At 40.6% G+C, this 19,883-nt stretch overlaps 1 protein-coding gene across 1 annotated transcript in view; it reads right to left on the bottom strand.

The window, feature by feature from the left end:
* The window catches only part of col25a1 (collagen type XXV alpha 1 chain), a 200,075-nt gene that overhangs the window by 77,534 nt on the left and 102,658 nt on the right, over positions 1 to 19,883 (bottom strand). The window contains exons 3-4 of the mRNA XM_074699304.1: positions 12,877 to 12,921; positions 8,222 to 8,229 (exon numbers count right to left, since the gene is read on the bottom strand). Coding sequence (XP_074555405.1) covers positions 8,222 to 8,229; positions 12,877 to 12,921 — 53 coding nt within the window. The remainder of the gene's footprint in view (positions 1 to 8,221; positions 8,230 to 12,876; positions 12,922 to 19,883) is intronic.

Below are 19,883 nucleotides of genomic sequence, written 5' to 3'. Positions count from 1 at the left end.
AATGAGTAGGTGCAGAGGGGGGCAGGTGAGGAGCGCCACTCACCACAAAGAATGGAAAACGGCCAAAGAAAAGCATGTGAAAGAATAAACCCCAACTTATGCACTTACGCATAATAAAATAATGAGTCATGTTTGCCATACATTGCTATTAAAATGACTAAAACAACAGACTCTGTTAAGTTTCACCTGGCTAACCTAAAGGAATTGTTCTCCACTTTGGCTAAGAGTTGGATAGGAACATTGAAATCACTCATGTTTATGCTGTAACTGCAGCCAACAGCCAGTATGTTTAGCTTAGCAATAAGACCTACCGTAAGTGGAAACAGCTCAGTGGCTTTGTCCTACTGGCATACTTAAGGCTGGGCTCAGACTTCAGGGATTAAAAGTTGAGCTGCACCACACTTAATAGAAAACTCATATATTACCCTTAAATTTCAGGTACACAACACAAATAAATAAAATTATGCAACATCACTCGCTTAGGGATATGAAGATTAGTGTGTCAGGGACTCGTTTTATGTTTATATGTGGTCTCACAGATCACAGGTAAAATAGTGGCTAATACGTGCAGCTGGGCGGCTATGCTTGTGTTTTTGAAGGTAAACTTAAAACCCAACTTCTTAAAATAGGTTTTAATTGGGAATAATTCCTTCTGAGCTCTAGACTGTATTAACACTATTATCACCATTATTAGTTTTATTATATCTTCAAATAATTCCATTATTATAATAATAATAATAATAATAATAATTATTATTATTATTATTATTATTATTATTATTATTATTATTGTTATTATTATTATTATTATTATTATTATTATTATTATTATTATTATTATTATTTTCACAAGTATTATAATTTATTTATTATTATTATTTTTTTTAATGAACCCTAATTTTTTAAATATTTTTTCTGTTGTTCTGTAAAGCATTTTGGGTTGCATTTCTGAATGTAAGAAAGGTACCATAAAAATAGATGAGTTTAATGCTTTAATATTCCATGCTATGCTACGCTGTTCCATGCTATATTATGCAATGCTTTGCTATGCTGTTCTGTGTTTTGCTAGTCAGTGCTTGTATGTGCTATTCTATGACATTCGGTGCGATGCTAAGCTTTTGCTTTGCTATGCTACACCTATAGGCTATTTATGCTATATTTTGCTACTCTTTGCTTTGCTACTTTAGGCTATGCTGTACCACTCTATGCTATATTATGTTCAGCAGGGTTCTGATGCTCAAGCATGGCTTGTTAGAAGATAACTATTCCGCAAGAACCCGAGCTAAGACTGTTTGTTTCATCTTGGCACTAGCCTGCGGACTGTCGTTAGCCTCCTAGCTAACACATTGAATAAATGAAAGACATTTATTTAAGTTCATTTGCAACACTTATAAAAGAAGATGTAAAATTTCATATTTAAAGAAAAGGATGTTGGTTAAAGCTTTATCACTGCACTTTTGCAACACAGGCTGCTCTATCAATTTTTCCATTTCTTTCTCATTGAGATCCTAAGTTCTGATGCAGGCCTTCAATGTTTTAGTTATGTAAGCCAATAAATAACGTTAGAAGTTATTTCTACAGCTCGGATAAGTCTGAACGTTGCCTCTGTAGTTTGATTTAACACCATAGACTGTAAAAGTAATGGAGCCACAAAAACTGCTCCCCCTGGTGACTGGTTGCAGTGTAGGTCAAAAACTCTGTCTCCCCAGCCACTCCAAACGAGCTGTGGGCAAACTTTAAAAAATAAATAAAACTTGTTCCTCACATCTGTATGCTATGGTGTTATGAAGATATTATTGAGAGGTTGAATTAGCCACAGTTAAGGCTACAATGTACCCACCTGCAAAACCAAACCGCTAATTATGCACAGGTTTGTACAACTCTTAGCTCCACTTTAATGAAAACAGGTGAGTCCTACATTTCATACACTGAAGTATAAACGCTAAGCTAAGCTTATTTGCATTTTAATATGTGCTGTAATGGAATTTTCTTGGCTTTTGGAGTTAGATTCAAGTGGGCACTAGAGATGGAGGTTTGTGTGCTTGTGCACTGCCTTTAATTTTTATTAACACTGGTTATTTTGAAGCTTAAGTTTCACCTACACAAAACAGACATGATACTAATTCAGCAAGGGAAGTACAAAAGTACGCTCTAACTTTAGAGAGCTACTTCAGATGAAGTGTTTCTTGGAGCTGAAGTTTGTTTTATACAGGTAGTGTTTACCCTCTTGAAACACTTCCAAAAAACTCTGTACCCAGCAAAAGTGAAGTGTTCCACCTGCATGCACAAATCTCATCAACTATGTCACAGTGGAAATGATGGAAAACAAATGGCAATATGCACATTCGGGCATTTGCAGCTGAAAAAAAAAGGCACCACTGGAAGCGAAATGTACTCCGTGTCAAACAGAAAGAAGAGAGAAACACATCCAGTAAAAACATATATCTATACGCACACCTCCATCTGTTAGTTCTGCAGGGAAACCCTCAATCATAATACCAAGAGCCCCGGGGGAACTTTTTTTTTTCAAGGCAGGAAACTAATGAAGGACAGGGATGTGAGTAATCAGAGCAGAATGGGCAGGAACGGACGACCACAAGTGGCTGGTGCTCGTCGAGGGAATCTGGACGCAGAGGTTAGGCAGGGATAGGAAAACCACACTGGAAAACTGACTTGGGAATGGCATCTGGTTCCCATATCCACAGTGCATCACAATTAGCCAGCATAAAATGACTTTAATGCATGCATATGTGTTGGTAAGTATGTGCATAAAAAGGGACTCTGGGGAAAAGTGTGACTTTGCAAGCGACTGGTAGTTGGTGTGTGTTTTTCTGTAGCGCTGTGTAAAAATGCAAATCAAGCACTGCGATAATTATAATTCGGAATCTCAGCATGAGAAGGTCTCATTATTCCTGAGGATGGGAAACATTTAAACAGCTTTAACCAAATTGTAGGCATAAAAGGCCAAACAGTGCAGCCAAAACATTTTCTGCGCAGTACGTAGGCAAATTTCTGACCCGCAAAATTCTTGTCGTGGATATGAAATGTTGAATAAGAGACAATATTCCAGTTGGAAAAGTGTTTCTTTCACTTCTTCTGTTGAGTCAATTACAACCACATTGTGGCAGCTTGACATTTCTCATCATTTGATGTTATGAGTTGAGGGAAAATTCCTTTCAATCAAAAAGCTGTCGAGCTTTTCCTTCAACTTTGAGCATTGCATTCATAACTAGCATGCTAATGTAGTGACTGTTAGTCTGCTGTGTGAGTATTCAGCCCGCTCAGACAGCCAGAGTGCACTATTGACTGCTTTAAAGGTCCCATATTCTGCTCTTTTTATGCAGTTTAATATGGAACATTGATGTCTTCATGAAATGGTAGTAACATGTTTTGGTCCAAAAAGCCAATAAATCAAGCACAGCAGCATTGTTTCCAGGCTCTCATAGCCCCTCTGTTCAGAACGCTCTGATTTAGTGGGCGTGACCTTCATATGTAAATGAGCCACCGCTGATACCACCCTGCTCATGTCACTGAGAGCGGCGCCACGAGCTCCGTGTGCACAATGTTAAGAAAACAGTGAAGCTCGTTTATCGTAACATTACAGGCTAAAACAACAGGCTAACCGCAGCTAAAGTTAGCATCCTGAAGCTAACACAGAGACAGGGGGGACACAGAGGAAAAGCTCTTACATCTGCTCCACAGCACAGAGCATTTAAAATACTCACATTTCAAGGGTCTGAGGTTTGTTGGCGGATGTTGGTAATGTGCCTGGATTCAGGACCAGTGTATTAGCTAGCCCTCTGTTGTACTGTCCACAGTTGAAAAAGCAGTCGGCCATGCGGTGACAAGCACACACATGCACAGTTTTACTGAGTGTAGCTGGCACATTGCCTTGATAAATGATTTCTAGCCACGTAGACTTGTCTTCTTCCGAGATGGGAAGCTTGTGCATGAAACTTTGTGGCTGTTTACAGCCAAAAACAGAGCAGTGATGGCTCTTCAACTTTGGTATTCTCCTCTCCCTGCTGTTGGAGAGAAATCTCTCAAGTATGCGGGGAGAGGGTTCGGGGTATCTGCTCCAGTGGACCAATCAGGTCAGACTTGCTCCTGATTGGTCAAAAAAGGGAATTGCTGATGTCAGCAAATCCCCAAAATCCAAACAGCTCGTTTAAGTTCAGGATTTTACATTCACAAGCACTACTAAATACAGGTTTTGTCATTAAATATCACATTTTGTGGGCTGGAAGGAAAGCCAAAGACCCACAAATTTCACTAAAAGACTTAATAAAGAGATTTTTGCATAATATGGGACCTTTAAATCACTGTGAGTACACCTCTCTGTCCGAGTGCCTCCTCTCTTCATTTACTGACAGACGCGTGCTGCTGATGTTCACAGCCTGAGAGGTGCACTGACTTCACAAAGGTCAAACTCTTAATGTTGTCACATCCAATGACTGTCTGCTTCTGTGGGCACCAGCACCCTTATGAGCCAGAAGTAAGCTGTCATCACAGATAGACCCATCTCTTTGTGCGGCCGTGTGATGTGAAACTGTTAACATGCATTTTTCTGTTTTTCACAACATGCAACAAAACCAAATGTGTAAATTAGCACAACATGAGAGCAGGCAGCACCTTCTTCAAAAACAGACTCAAGTTTCTGAGCAGTTAAACTGGCACTTTCTCCACCTCTGCAGGGCAAAAGTGATCAAAGTCCAGCTGGAATATGTTTTATTAACAGGTGTGGAGCCGAGGTGCATAGCAGATGAAGGATGAAGGGTTGAGGGCGCCTGAGCTCCTCTGCTTCACCCCGACTTCGCCTCTAATCCCTGTAACTCAGCTGCATAATTCATACGTTGTGACAGATCTTCCTCGACCTGCGTCTCTTGAATCTCAGCGGTGAGGTGGAGACTTCATGTCAACTTCAGATATAGACGCAGCCGGCTTTATTTACCTCATTTCAAACATGACTGAACTCTTGCTGTGGCTCCTGGGCTGTGCTGTAACCGGCCTGGCTTGTGAATCCAGTGTGGTGTGGAGGCATGCTTAGCGAGCCGGAGCGGGTTTAAAATTTCCACCATTGTATCATTTTCGAATATTTCGCCTTCCTTTCTAACCAGATTTCAAAACAGACGAGTTTCTCTCTCTGTCTGTATAATTTTAATTTACTACGGCATCCAGGCTGCGCTTGACAAGTACAGTCGGCGTGTGGTGTTGGTGGGTACTTGAGTGCAGCCTCAGGGATGGTGTTTTATGCTTGATTGGTGCTAAATAGTGTGCACACACAGCAGTGGGTGCTTCAGGGTTGATGTTTTGACACGGGCCGCCCTTGAGGGGCCACAGGAAGATGAGAAAAGAAGATAAAAAATGAAAAGGGATGAGATACTTTTTCACCTCAGCTGTTATTTCACAGACTTCTTCAAACTTTGTGGGGTTTTTGCGGCAAGAGGAGACAAAATATTCTTGTTGCAAATACCTCTCCACTTAACACCACCTCCTCTCCTCTCATATCTCTGACTTGCCTCCCTTAATATTTTTACAATATGTCTGGAGAACAGGGGTAAGATATCCAACTGAGCATCACTGGATCTCTGAGCCACATGATGCCACGCAAAATTGACAAAAAACAGAGGAAAAAGAAAAGAAATGACAACAAGGCAAATCACTTTTCCATTTCTGAGCAGCGATCACAAGCAGCCATGAGGATCATCCTTGATGACTCTTGACTGAAGAGACGTTTTCTTTCTTCGTCTCCGCAACCGCAGATCTCTGTCCATTCATCAGCGGCTGAGTAACAATGAAGTCACAGAGATCTGTAATGGCTTAAGCAGCGGTCGGTTTGTTTGGCTCAGACGTCTGTGTACAATTTACGCAGTGTTTGCAGAGTTATGGAGGGGAGCTGTTGAATATTCATAGCGACGCGTCTTATGCCATCCTGCGGGTGGGCATCTCAGATGAAAAAACCACATGCGACTCTTTTTTAAGGGGTTGGTGCATGATGTTTGTATTTGGTGAGTCATTGTCAGATCGTTGCATCTTCTGGAAGACTTGTCTGTGTTTAGAAATGCACTCAGACATCCAGAGTTAACTTTTTCAGATTTGTCTTGTAAGTCTTTACCTTTTATTTGCTCTGTGTCCCTCACCTGAGTGGTTTGCTACACAGAAGTGTTTGGATTTATGTCACATCTGATTGAGCAGTCACCACATGCAAAGACACATTTTTCTTTCTTGGGACAACACTCTTTCTGCTTTGGTCTTCTCATCTTTGTGTAGTTTTATTTGTCAGATGTAAGCTCTGGTGAGAGAAAGGCTGAGACACGAGACCACCTGCACTTACTTACGTCCAAGAACCCCGGGAGTGAGTGCCTGAGAAGGCTCAGAGGATTAACTTACAACTTTTACAGCTCAGCCGGCACACGCTATTATACCCGTTCAATCACACATGCCTCTGTACTATAAATAATTTTAACAGAGCACATGAATACAGAGCACGCTTGACCTGGTTATGCTGAGAACTGTCACAAGCCCCTGGTGCCTGTGTATGTATGGGTTTGTCTTCATCTTTAGGGGGGACTCTGAAGTTTTCCATCTGTGATCACCCGGCAGCGTAATGAGGTGAGATAATCTATTCGGGTGCAGGGAGCTGGCAGAGACGGAGGCTGGTAGCTGGGATATTACAAACCAGACTGCCCAAATGACAGGGAAGAGGCTCCCCATTAGGGCTCGGCACGGATCAAGTGATTATTTTAATAATAGAGTTGGTCTGTGAGGTAAAACTGAGATTTCTGGTAACACATTTGTCATAATCGGATGTCTTTTACATCAGCTGGATGGACAGTTTCATGCTTTGTAGCCATTAACAAATTCACTGCAAGAGTTTTGTGACACACTGAAAGGAATACCTTGACTCTTAACTTTTCTGTTTTGTGAGTGTTTAAAATTAGACATGTAGCCTAGCTTAGCACACATAAACACACTAATAAACAGGGGTATAAGCTAGCCTGGCTCTTTAAAATAGCTGTCCAGTGACAGAGTGGCTTCAGAATAACTTTCAGAGCTCAAATCATTAATGGCTCCCACTTTATCGCTGGTTACAGGTTATTTTAAAATGCTACTTCTTAACTTCCAGTTTACAGTCTCTATGACAACACTACACCGGCTGACAAAGCTGAGTAGAGGGAAGAGATGAAGCACAGAGATCTGAAAGGCTAGTTAGCCTTTAGCTCGGGGCTAAACTGTTTGTGATAATGTTCATTCCAACCCACAGTCAGCAGTTGTTCTGCTGTGGTCTGTTCAAACTTGAGAGTCTATCAATAAAATGAAGAGTGAGGTTACGTTAGCTCTGCTTGGTAGATGACTGGCAGGACATAGCTAACCAGGATTCACTAACGTTACACATTACAGACTTGTCTTAGAGCATCAGACTGCCAGCTGTGCTAGATATCAACAGCTACTAAACTACTATCAAACCGACAGTGTTAACTTTTCGTCACATTAGCCTACAGATACGTCCAAGCACCGGGCTGCCATAGTCGCTAACATATAGCTAGCTACAACATTTGCTTGATGTCATGTTTCAAACCACAGCGCTTCGTAACTGTACCAATAAGTCCCTTACCTCGGCATGTTGTATCCAGTAAAAAGTTGTCTTGAGCAAAGAAAATTTGTTTTGATCTAATCTCCATTTCATTCCAAAACAAACACACTCCTCACTAAAAGTAATTTACGACAGCGTGCAGAGACTCCAGGCCACAAGGTGGCGAGGGAGTGCAATTAAAACAGATCCTTCCTATAGCATCTTTAATGAGTCATTTGACTGTAAAAAGTGGACTGGTTGACAGTTTTGTTGACACCAGAGAGGAACAGGCAGAGGAAGAATAGTCATTCAGCCGTGAGTATCAGCCTCAAATATCAACCAAAAACCTATACCACTGTGGACTTTTACAAAGTTAAGTGTGCCCCTCGGTTAGTGGAAGGGCTGTCACATTAATCCCACCCTTCCACCAGTGCCCATTAATCGAAACAAAGCTAAACTAATCAGCCTTTTCAATACTAGGTAGACTTTACCACCTCTGTAGTACAGAGGTACCAGTGTCTTCCTGTTTACTTGGTTTATGCTGAGCTAATAATAAACAGAGTGACTGCTGTATGCAGTCAGTTTATACTGTTAGATTTTACCTTTTCATGGCTACCACAGATGAAGATGTGAAGCAGGCATACTTACGGGAGGTCCTGAAAGAAAAGGAAAAACAGTTGGTTAGCATGTTTTCAATCTGTCATCAAACAGACTCAAACTATCAATGTTTCATTAAAACCATTAAAACCACACATCCCCAAATAATGACTAAACTAGGCTCTTACTAAGACTAAAATCTTAGAGAAGGAAGGTTTAATGAAGATGTGTTTCTTCCATGATGCATTCACTGACTCAACATAATTGTATTTGAATGTAAGTATAAAAGTGTTTCTACCTCTGGGATACAACTGGACAACATTTCTGTCAGCTTTCCACAGTGTGGAGCCCACAATGACCACCAGCTATACTGATCACAGATGTAAATGTAAGTGGCTCTAATTTCACTACTACAAGGGTTGTGAGCTTGTTAAAAAACGCCCCTACGTTTTTGTGAGGTGACACTCGTCTTTTTTCCAATTACTGCTGCTCAGAGCACCGTGTGCCAACTCACATCAGGGCCCCTCAGAACCCAGCAAATCATGTAAGGTCTTTAGGTTCTTATTAAAGCGGTACCCAGCTGCTTTAACCCTTAAAAGGAGGAATTAATTTTTGCTTTACAAGTCCTGTGTCCTTGAACTGTTCTTCTTCAGGACCAGAGGAAAGTGCAAATGGCTCGAGCAGCTGGAGCGCTCAAGGAGCCGTGTGTTTGAGGCTCACTGGGCTGCACTTCTGTAGTGTTGTTTTATGGATGGTTGAGTTACAGTAGACCACTTAGCTTTTAATAAACCTGCTGCACTGTGTGCTTTTCGGCATGTCCCACTGTGTCGAATGGCTCAGTGCAAAGTTTTCAACCAGCAATTACGGGATTGAAATTTGAAACATGCTTCAAAGCACCTAACAGCCACCTCAAACGGTATAAGCCTTCAAACTCCTAAATTTGATGGCCTTGGTGAAACCAAAAGCACTTTCTATGGGAATATAATCCATGTTAAATTAAATAGTCTGTGACATATTGTGAAATAATCAACTTATAAAGCTTCAGCTTCAGGCTGAGTTTCCCTCTCTGTTCTCACACTGGCACCTCTGGTCATTACCTTCAATACATGTCACTTTTAACTTTAACTAACCAGACTTATCAGAGGTTATGACGCTCACTGAACTCTGCAGAACAGCCTGAAACTGTAGCACTCAAAATTTTTCAACATTCTTTGCAAATTAGGTTGAGTAACAACATTTTCAAACGTTCAGCTGTTGTTCAGTTGTTCATTAAACAACTCAAACAAGAAAATCAAGAAGTTAAAAAGCTCAACACAACCCATATTTGCAAGTAGTTCCTTAAGTTTCTTCAATAAAAGCCACTTTTAATGAATACTGCAGGCTCATATTATTTGAACAGAACAGAACAGAACTGCTCAAAAGAGGACACACTCACACAATAGGTGTCATCTCAAACAAATCAAACAAATCAAATATTGGTTTGTTGATGGTGATGTTCGTAAGTCAAGAGAATTGTCCAAATGGTTAAGTGAAGAGATGATTGGCCTAAACGAACAAGGAAGTAAAAACAAAGGTGGAATCAGTAGTTTAACGTTAAAAGCCATCACTGGCCCACAATCGTGAGAAAAAAACTCCAATATGCTCATAACCACATAAAAGTGTCAGAAGTTTTGGAATTCTGTTCTGTGGAGCAATAAGTCATGAGACTAATTTGGGTCTTGATCAGAGGCATGCTTGAAGAAGGAAGAATGAAGCATACATTAAAAAGAACACCCTGTCCACAGTGAAGCATGGCGGTGACTCTGTGATGCTCTGAGGCAGCTTTGCTTCTGTTAGCATGAGAAACCTGAAATGTGTGGACTGCTAGATGGGTTCAATCAAGTATCAGGAGTGTAAATGTAATTGTACAAGTACTTGTTTAATTTATTTATTGCAAACAGATGAAAATTTGTACATTTTGCTTCAACAATTTTTTTATTTAACTCTTTACTACAAAGTCAATCGAACCCAGACACAAAACTAACTGTTCTGTTTACAACATTATGTATAAGTGACACAAAAAAGGGGCAATGAACCCTCAAAGTGATGTGCTGAAAGAGGTTTTGGGCGAAGAGAAGCTGTTCATTTTCATATTATGTATAAGTTAAAAGCTCCTGTGTGGGTTTTGAGGTTGTGGTGACTTTGGCGACCCCTGTGGACAAACATGGTATGACTTATTCCATGTTGATTAAAAAAAAAAAAAAAAATCTCATCTTTCTTTAACATACCAGTCTGAATCTTTTGTATAAACAAAGAACATTGAGATGCTCTCATCTGACCGTTTCTGGGTGGTATAGATGCAGCAGGGTTCATTTCAGTCTGTTTTACTCCAAACTAAAAGCTCCCCAGGTTTGGCTTAAGCGACCTGAGCAGCACAGCATGAGCAACAGTTCCTTCCCTTGTGAGGGAAAGTTCATGACTAAAAGTCTGGATTATTCACAGAAGTATGCAAGCAGCCTTTTCACACTCTCCACCTCCGACCACCTGCAGGGAGAGTTTGAGAGTGTGGCTTTGACTGCTACAGAAACTTCTTCATCCCTGACTGTCATGCCACACTTTTCCTTTCCATACGTTACCGGTACACAAACAGGAGTTCCTGATGAAGCGTCCCATTCATTTTTAATGCAGGGGGTAAATATCGCCATGTCTTTTTCCTATTTGTTCTCCCTGTCAGCGACAGCCCGGTGTGGGCACAAGCCTCCCCTTGCCTTTGAGGATGAGTAAACTAAAAAACACCTCACCATGAATTTATGGGAAACTTGCTGCGGCTTAGTTGCTTTTGGTTGGAGCGAATCATGAATTAAATATGTGTCCCTTCAACATCCACTGGTGCTGGGAACTTTAAAGAGGGAAATTGGATTGGCAGAGGGCTTACAGTGCAGAATGCAGCACTGCTGCGCCCGTCTCAGACTTCTCCACCACATAAATAATGTTTCCTAAATAGTTTTTATCCCATGGAAGTGAGTGTGACACCAGCCTGCTATAATGCAGCAGGGTGCCTTCGTATTTATTACTTCTGAAAGCATCTGTAAGCTTCAACTAGAACACTGTTCCTACTTTTTATGCTTTCAAACATGTCAAAAAAATAAATGTAGCAGAAACAATTCAGGGATTCTGCATAATTACATGCTTCTTTGGCTGTTTGAACACAGAATTTTTAATTATACTCTTTAACGACTTCTTGTACATTGCTTCCTCACAGGCATTTGAAGCTTCAGTGGAGACTGCAGATAACCAAAGAAAATGCAGATGAAAAGCTAACACACACACTTCACTTTATGTCATTAATAAAACAGGTAAGCAGGTGAGGGAGCGTTCCAAGTTTACAAAGTTGTGTCCAAAATGTCAGATGTGACAACATACCAAACCCTGGTTTTGTAGAATAATTTGGTTTATTACACAGATGGTAAGGCCCGTCATCTCAATTGTTCCCTTTTGTCCTCTCTGAATAGCCCGCTCTGCCACTCCGGTCCAGACATTGTGACCGGGTATGATTGCTTGTTTCCAGTTGCTTTGTCAAGAGGAAGCCATTCACATTAGCTCTGGCTGAGCAGAGGCAGAAAAACAAAACTGTCTTTGCACAATGGTGCCATTTGAAGTACGCTGGCACGGCGGATGTTCATTGGAAAGTTAGGGCTGCACAAATGAAGGCTGGCGTTGTTTCAGGATTGCAACCAACCAGAACATTGAACTGTTGTCTGTCTGTCATTTGATTTCTCATTTTTCATCTGGCTTTCAACCCATAGGCTGGATTACTTTGGTGTTATGTAAATCAGAAAAGGGAAAGACAAAAAAAACCATACAAAAACTGAAAAAAGAACAGCTTCATCAGGTTGGTCAAGTGGCTTGAAAACAGTATAAAAATGGAACTAATGGGATCTTTGGTGCAAAAAATTGTAGCTTAAGTTATGTGTGATTCCTGCAACTTTAAAAAGTTGTCTTTTCCTCATGCTGTGAAACCAAACCACTGCCCTGTCTCTCTAATTTGTTTTTACAAGGGCACCACTTTCATTCCTGCACACTGCTGTGCTTGTGATCACATCGCAGGAACAAATGCTTCGCTCCTGAGCCCATTATCACTTTGACTATCAGGTGAGCCGAGTGTGGCCGCAGCTCTCTGCCAAGTGCATGTTCTCGCTGTGATTCAATTTGTGGGGACACTGGGAGTGTCGCCGCACACATGCCCTTTTTCTACAGACTCCAGGCTCGGAGTCACTTGGCTGACTTTGTTGAGTCAGCTCAGCAGAAAGCAGGAAGAGGGAGGAGAGAGGAGATTCTGGATGCAGTATGAGTACTTGTTGCTTAAGTTTATGAGGATTACAAAAAAGCTCATCTGTATTTACTGAGATTAGAAAAAAAAATGTGTCAAAGTATCAAAAGATGGTTGCTCTTAGCTCCACAAACTTAGCCTTAACTTCACTGTCTCCTGGCTTTTCAGTGAAAATCCTGTGTCCCTATAGCAACCGAAGCCAAAACTGCCAAAGCCACAAATTACACATCTATAACCTATTTTGGCCTCTAAAGATATACAGTGTACTTTTACATGATTGTAAGTGCAGTATGATTTGCTGATGTCTTCCTGAATATTCCTTGAATGTTTTTTGGATGAGACCCCTGTGATCTTAGGCCACATACACACACAAACACAGACTGACAAATGTACATACCAGGTTCTCCATCGCGGCCTCTTCTTCCTCGCTTTCCTGGAGGTCCTTCAAAAAAGAAGAATATCATTCACGTCAGTCAGTAATTACATTGTCTTTCTGTTTGTAGAAGTTACATATTGTCAGAGTTTTCCCACAGTCCAACCAGCCTGCAGCAGGACGGGAGAAAAGACACTGCTACATATTACTTTTGAACCACAAGCAGCGTTTGCACATTTATTGGGATATTTATTATTAGAGATGTGCATCTCTTTTTTTCTAGACGTTGTGATCTGATCCAATCTTTGATGGCTATCACCTGATTTAGAGACAACTTTTTCAGTACAGTTTGATCATTTTCCAAACACCTGGGCCACATTTTAGTTTTATGCTGTCTGCATGTTGTCTCCGAGGTGTATCAGACTGAATGCCTAAACCAGAAATGTTGATAAATCAGAATTTCGCCTCACAGTTGGTGTAGCCAAAAAACATCACGATACATATTGAAAACTTAAGGAGTGGACAGTGAATGAGCTGGGTATTAATTTCAGCTTTAATAGACATCTCTTTCTTGGCAGAGCGCTCTGAACATGAGCACAGAGAGGTGAAACAAAGATGTCACTATGACTGTGCAAAAAGAGTACAATACAAGAAAAGTAAACTAAAAAAAGATAGTGAGAAGGAAACCACTTTAATTGACAACACTTTGCCAACTTCATTTAAAATCCCCAGCTGGTGGAGATGGAAAGCTTGTGTGTGAGATCACAGTCAGTTTACCAATTTATTAAGATATCTAAATACTCCACTTATCACATATTTTTCTTTTCTCTGTTACTCTCACTGTTAATCCACATTTCTTTTAGACTAGAGAGTCCACAAAGATCCAAGACATCAAAACTGATGAGGAAACTTGTGGGGTTCATGTCAGGTACCACACCTTCTTCTGTCCTCTCCTTTGTCATGATTCAAGGCCCATTTATACTCAACGTTACGTACGGATACGGATACAGATGGAGCCTTCTGTCCATGCTCTGCGTTCATATCATCTGTATTTCTGCATGTTTTCGTGAAGCTTACAGATACGTAAGCTTACGGATACGGACCAAACGAAGCAGTAGCTCTGGAAACCATGGGGGCAGTGTTGCTCTTACTACTTGATACAAGGCTTGAGTGAAACACGAAGAAGAAGTGACAATGGCAAAACTTTCGCAACGCGTTTCACTTCCTCCCCAACCACCGCCTGCCACAACACTGCCTCTGTTTTCATCTTTTATGCAAGCAGATCATTATTAACACTTCCTCCACAGTCGCCATTATTGTTTTTAAGTTTTGTTGTCATAAACTTTTGACTCTGGACTGACCCCCCCTGGTGGATTTATTAGTTGCCTGCAATGCCAACGCAAAGGACGTATGGACGTATGAGGGCAGTGATGGTAACAGCCTTTGAAACTAACAGATAGATTTCCGTACATCAAACCACACATTGTCGAAGGAGCTAGCTGGCTAGCTCACAGCATTAGCTTGCAAACAAATTGTCTTTTCTTTCTGTTCTCTTCTGTTCTTTTTCAATACCTAACTCTCTGGCAGGTAAGAGCCAGCATAAAAAAAAGAAGAAAAAAGAAAAAAAAAAACCCACTACTGCCTCCTAGCATGAATCGGCTAGTTACAATGCACTACCAGTATTACCATTTGCTAACTTTTAGCACAATATCAACATTCTTTTTTTTTTCAAAGATGGTTACTGTCAGTACTTGTTATCACCACAGCCCTAGTCTGAAATATCTAGATTCTGAAATGGAATATGTGTCATGTAAACCACAATTTTATGCCAAATGAAGTGAAATGAAAGAAAAAGAGTCACTTGTGCCCGCTTGCTTGTGTTAACATTATAGTACATGTTTTGCATCAGGGTCTCTAAAGTGAAACCGGTCATGCAGCTGATGTGCATAACCGCTTTCTTACAAAGTGAACAGATGAGCAGACTTGTGTCAAGATTTCTCTTTCATATTCTGTATACATGTCTTGATTTAAATCCTAATGCTGTACTTAGATTTTTTTTGTTAAGGTTACTGTCATTAGCTACCTTCCAAGCCACCAAAGCTAGCGCTAAACTACTCGAAAGTAAAAGGTCAATGTCTTAGTTTTGATGCACTTTTTTAAAAAACAGAAAAACCTCATTAAAGGAAATCATAACTTTGTAACCAATCAAGGGTGGGATTAAAAGGCGCAGTCCCACCTTAAATGTTGAAGACTGGTTAAATATTCAGATCAGTGAATCTTTACAGCCCTATTATTTATGCATAAGCAGAGGTGGAAAAGGGAACGCCATAGTCTGCTTCCCGCTGACATCCCTGCTGCTTTTCCTTTTTTTCTCACACCTTTTTCTTTCAGCACGGATGCCCTGGTTTTTAATTTGTTTATTGAGACAGTGTTTTCCTGTTTGCCATATTCCTGTCAACACTATCAGTCTGCTAAGGCTCAGCTGGAGGAGTAAAAAACAATTACACGCTTTGCCAAGTTTAACATGTCTGGAGCAGATGGGGTCGTTTTGTAAACAGGTAGTCCTCCTTTTGGAAATTGGTACCATCTCTCCCAAAATGACCCCTTCCTCCAAGCAATACTTGCAGTATTTTCCCTGAGGTTGGAAGCTGGAGACTAAATTTCAGGTATGTTGTTTACTTTCCACACAAAAAAAGTGTGTGCATTAACAAGTTTGTCAGAGGGCAAGGCTGGAAATTAAAAGTTCTCTTCCAGTTGCACAGTAGTACATGCAAAAGCTCCTCATTTGAGGTGAGCTTGTCAACGCACGGTGGAATGAATAATATCCAGAAGGGAAAATTGCTCTTTCCACTCAACATTAAAGGAGCTGTCAGGATAGTAAAGACTGAAAGCCACTGTAACCAAGAGGAACAATCTCCCCCGTCTGGTTCTGCATCACCGAAAATATCCAGAGTCAATTTCAGGCAGTAACAATGCAGTGAAGAGTTATTATGTAAATCATTTTAAGAACTCTTTTGACCCCGATACCACCAAAGAGGAGCATTCTGTCTTCACGTTAAGGGTTCTGCATAATTACAGTATTGTAATAGGGTTGGTGGAAGTTTCTGAAGAGACTGAACAGTTGACGTTAATTGCATGGGTGTCAAAAGTTTCTCAGAACAATGACTTTGTGAGACTGGGTTTTGTCAGCAGCAGAAAAAGGATTCTAAATGCAAAACAGCCACCGTGATGAATAATCTAAATAACCCTATCCGACCTCTGACCCTGTGCATAAAAACTTGCTTTGTGTGACATTATAAGTGAGAGGAGTAAAACTTCAAAATGCAATTGGAAAACAAAAAGAGCAACGCCTTTTACACAGTGTTCGGGTGATTTAGGACACTCCAGATGTGTTCCTAGGGTGCAAAATGAAGGATTATGTTGCACAACTCTTAGTCTGATCCCTAGTCCTCAATTTGATCCCACTGTTTGGCTTCACTTCAGCCTCAAACTCTGCTCCTTTTTGGATGTTCTCCAGGATAATGTCAGACGCTGCCAGGGAAAGGTCCAGGCACAGTTTAAAGTATGTAACCACAGGTGGAGTTTGACTTTCACTTTACTACGGTTCACATCCACCCTGCTCTCTCCATAGGTTTGTTTTTTAAAGCTTTTAAGGAAACAGAAGAGGGTTTACTGCGCTTGGCAGTCACGTCGTTATTGCTCACTTTGAAACGACACTTGACACCTTGGAGAGGAATATTTTTGTGTGTTGATACGACATCCTTCTGATTTTGGTGGTGGATTTTCTGACAGCTGCTGAGAAAACACAACCCACATGGGAGATGGCGGTCCAGACAAAATAGCCCGACATTATTTTCAGATATCACTATGATTCACAATATTCATCACAATATTTTTCATTCTGATTATGGTGTGTAAGAAGAGACCCCCTTACATCCCAACTGTACTTGAAGGTTAAAAATGTCTTGGAAAGAGTGCCAATGAAAACGCTCTCATATTTCTGTTAATGAAATGCAAATGAAAGAATCACTCAGAGTCTATCAGAGCCAGTCAGACAGGTTTTCAAATCTTTGATGGGTTAAAACGAATCAAAACAAAAAAGTGATAACCTATTGTAGGAACTCTTGTCAGAATGAAATGAATACCTTGAAGTGCTGAGAGACCCTAAGTTGCTTGTCAAAGGAAACATCAGTCTTGCTGAAAAACATTGTACTGGCCCGATATTTTCACACAGCACCCCAAGAACGGTCATGGAACAGCGGCTGCAGAAAAAAATTGTGGCGGGGAGCTCATGATGAGGGTCAACGGCTATGAACAATCCGTTGAAACCTTTTCAACCTTTTCAACAGCTTTTGAGACGAACAGTGAAATAAATCAAAGTGAACTTGATGTTCATTCAAGTGTGTGGTCAGAGAAAGCTTGTGGTCAGACATAGAAAAACAGGTCCTGTGGTGGTGCGTATTGTGTTTTACACTTTGTTTTTTGGTGGCCTTTGTGTTTCAGAAATGTCAGAAGCAGAAATCAATGGTCGACTGAGAAAACAGGCATTAGCACATCTACTGTCTGGCTTCACTTCAAGCATTGGATAAATTATGAGCCCCAGTGGAAGTGTCCAAATGACTCTGGTGGTCTTGTTGTCTTCATGTTCTCACAGCAAAGCTGGACTCAGAAATCAGTTCTTATCAGTTAATGTTAGCATGCAAACCATACACTGGGAATTTTTCAAGGTCCCATTTTATGCAAAAATCACTTTATTAAGTCTTTTAGTGAAATGTGTGGGTCTTTGGCGTTCCTCCCAGCCCACAAAATGTGATATTTAATGACAAAACCTGTACTTAGTAGTGCTTGTGAATGTAAAATTCTGACTTAAAACGAGCTACTTGGATTTTGGGGATTTGCTGACGTCAACGATTCCCTTTTTCGACCACTCAAGAGCAAGTTAGGAGGAGCAGCAGGGAGGAGAAGGCCAAAGTTGAAGAGCCATCACTGCTCTGTTCAGCCACGTAGTTCCATACTCAAACATCCCTGCTGTGTATGATTTATTGGCTTTTTGGACCAAAACATGTTACTACCATTTCATGAAGACATCAATGATCCATATTAAACTGCAGAAAAGGAGCAGAATATGGGACCTTTAAAAGAATGGATGGAGCCACAGTAATGTTACATTTGACTGTTGAGTGTTTTACTCAAAGCTTTGGTGTTTTGGCTGTCACCATAATGGTTTTCTGGAGTCAGAATATTGTGTTGGAGGGCAGCGGAGGGATACAAACACAGAGTGATCAGGCTGTATTTGCTAACCATTAAGCTAGCCAACAATTGTGAAACCTAGTTAAACACCAAATCTCCAGATAGAGATGAGTGAACAGCCCATACAAGTAAGATAAATAACAGATCCTCTAATTATATCCATTGTCTTCTCTACAGAGAGAGGCCAACAACAATACTGGCTCGCATGCATTGGCAAACACTGCGTGGACAGTAACACTAGATTTTTACTGACCAAAAAGCTGGAGCACACAGGACAGCCGATTAGTACAATGAACTTTGTAGCAAACCACATTAGATGTCTGATGCTTGAAAGACCACTGGAGGAACTGCAACTTTTCATGAACTTAATTTCTCATCCAATGTGGAGTATTTAATTATCATTAGGCTGGTATATAGAGTTTCAAGCAACATATATAGCGCTACATAATTTCTCCATTAGAAATCATATTTCAAAGTATCCAACACCACCATGAAGTTAAGTTGGATGTTTGGTTAGAGTTTATGGATGTCAAATCTAATCTAAATGAATACTGTTTAGATTTACAGCACATGAAATGTACCCAGCTGTGTGAAATACCTGATTCTGATTGGTCAAAAGCCCGTAGCAATGGTGATTAAGACAGCATAAAAACAGTTATAATGGTGCATCCCATTTGTTCTTGTCACCCAGAACACCCCTGAAGTCACAATTCCAAATTAGAAACTCAGAGGAACTTTAGTTACCCGGGACTTGGACGAACTGTAAAACAGTGATACTTCCATTAGAACTAATCAGCAACTTGGTCATAGTTTGTGTATTTGGATTGTATAAATTAATAGCATCATAAAAGTTCTATCTGTTGAGATGCTTTCACATCATAGAATAGAACAGAATATAACAGAACAGAATAGAACATAACAGAACTTTGTCATTGTAACAAGTACAACGAAATTGAAGTCACAGCAGCAATCAAGAAAACAAAAGTAAGAAAGTGTATAGAAAGGGCAAAAAGGTCCATAAGAAAATACTTGATGACAACTTGTCCATCATTCTCCAGTTCAGCCAGCCTCCACCTCCACAGCACGTCGTCCTCACCTCCTTCTCCTCACCTTGTGGAAAGACATCAGGACTTACACCAGTTAGCACTGACATGCTACAGTCTGCTAACAGCTGAGTTCACATGTAAACAATGCAGCCATGGTTACATGTAGGATCTCCAGACAAACACAGGAGAAAAAGTAGTAAAAATATCACTGAAGCCACAAAAATTTTGGTGTCCATGACCAACAATGAGCCGTACAAAGTAATGATCCACTCCAAATACAAAGATGATGAAAAAATTACAAGAAACGGACAAAAGGCAGCCATAGCGTACAGGGCGGCGCCTAGCAACCCTCCTCATCTGCTGTTATCACCTGGTGGTAGCTAACAATGTGAACAGCAACAAGACCAAACTACTTTTGGACTTCCTTCTTGACTTCCAAGTTAAATGAGATGCAACAAAAGTGAACCACTGAGACAATGACCCCTTTCCTTCAAGTCAGGGTCCAGCTCACCCTGTCACTCTAAATCTTCTCTATAGGCTCCAGTACATTGTGAAATATCACAAAACAACACACAAGACACAGTTAAAGACTGCTACATATGTTGGTGAGATCTCTGGAACATTCTCAAATCTCAGTACATGTTGGTATGACGATGATAGTTTATGATGTAGATGGCTCCAAGTAAGCTGTAAAAGCAGCATGAAACCATCAGCTCAAAGCTTTCAAGTCTGATT

The sequence above is a fragment of the Halichoeres trimaculatus genome, unplaced genomic scaffold (assembly GCF_033239565.1).
Source record: "Halichoeres trimaculatus isolate MK-OKI-2021-1 unplaced genomic scaffold, fHalTri1.1 fHalTri1_scaffold_22, whole genome shotgun sequence".
NCBI lineage: Eukaryota > Metazoa > Chordata > Actinopteri > Labriformes > Labridae > Halichoeres > Halichoeres trimaculatus.
This window is presented reverse-complemented; position numbering and strand designations above follow the sequence as displayed.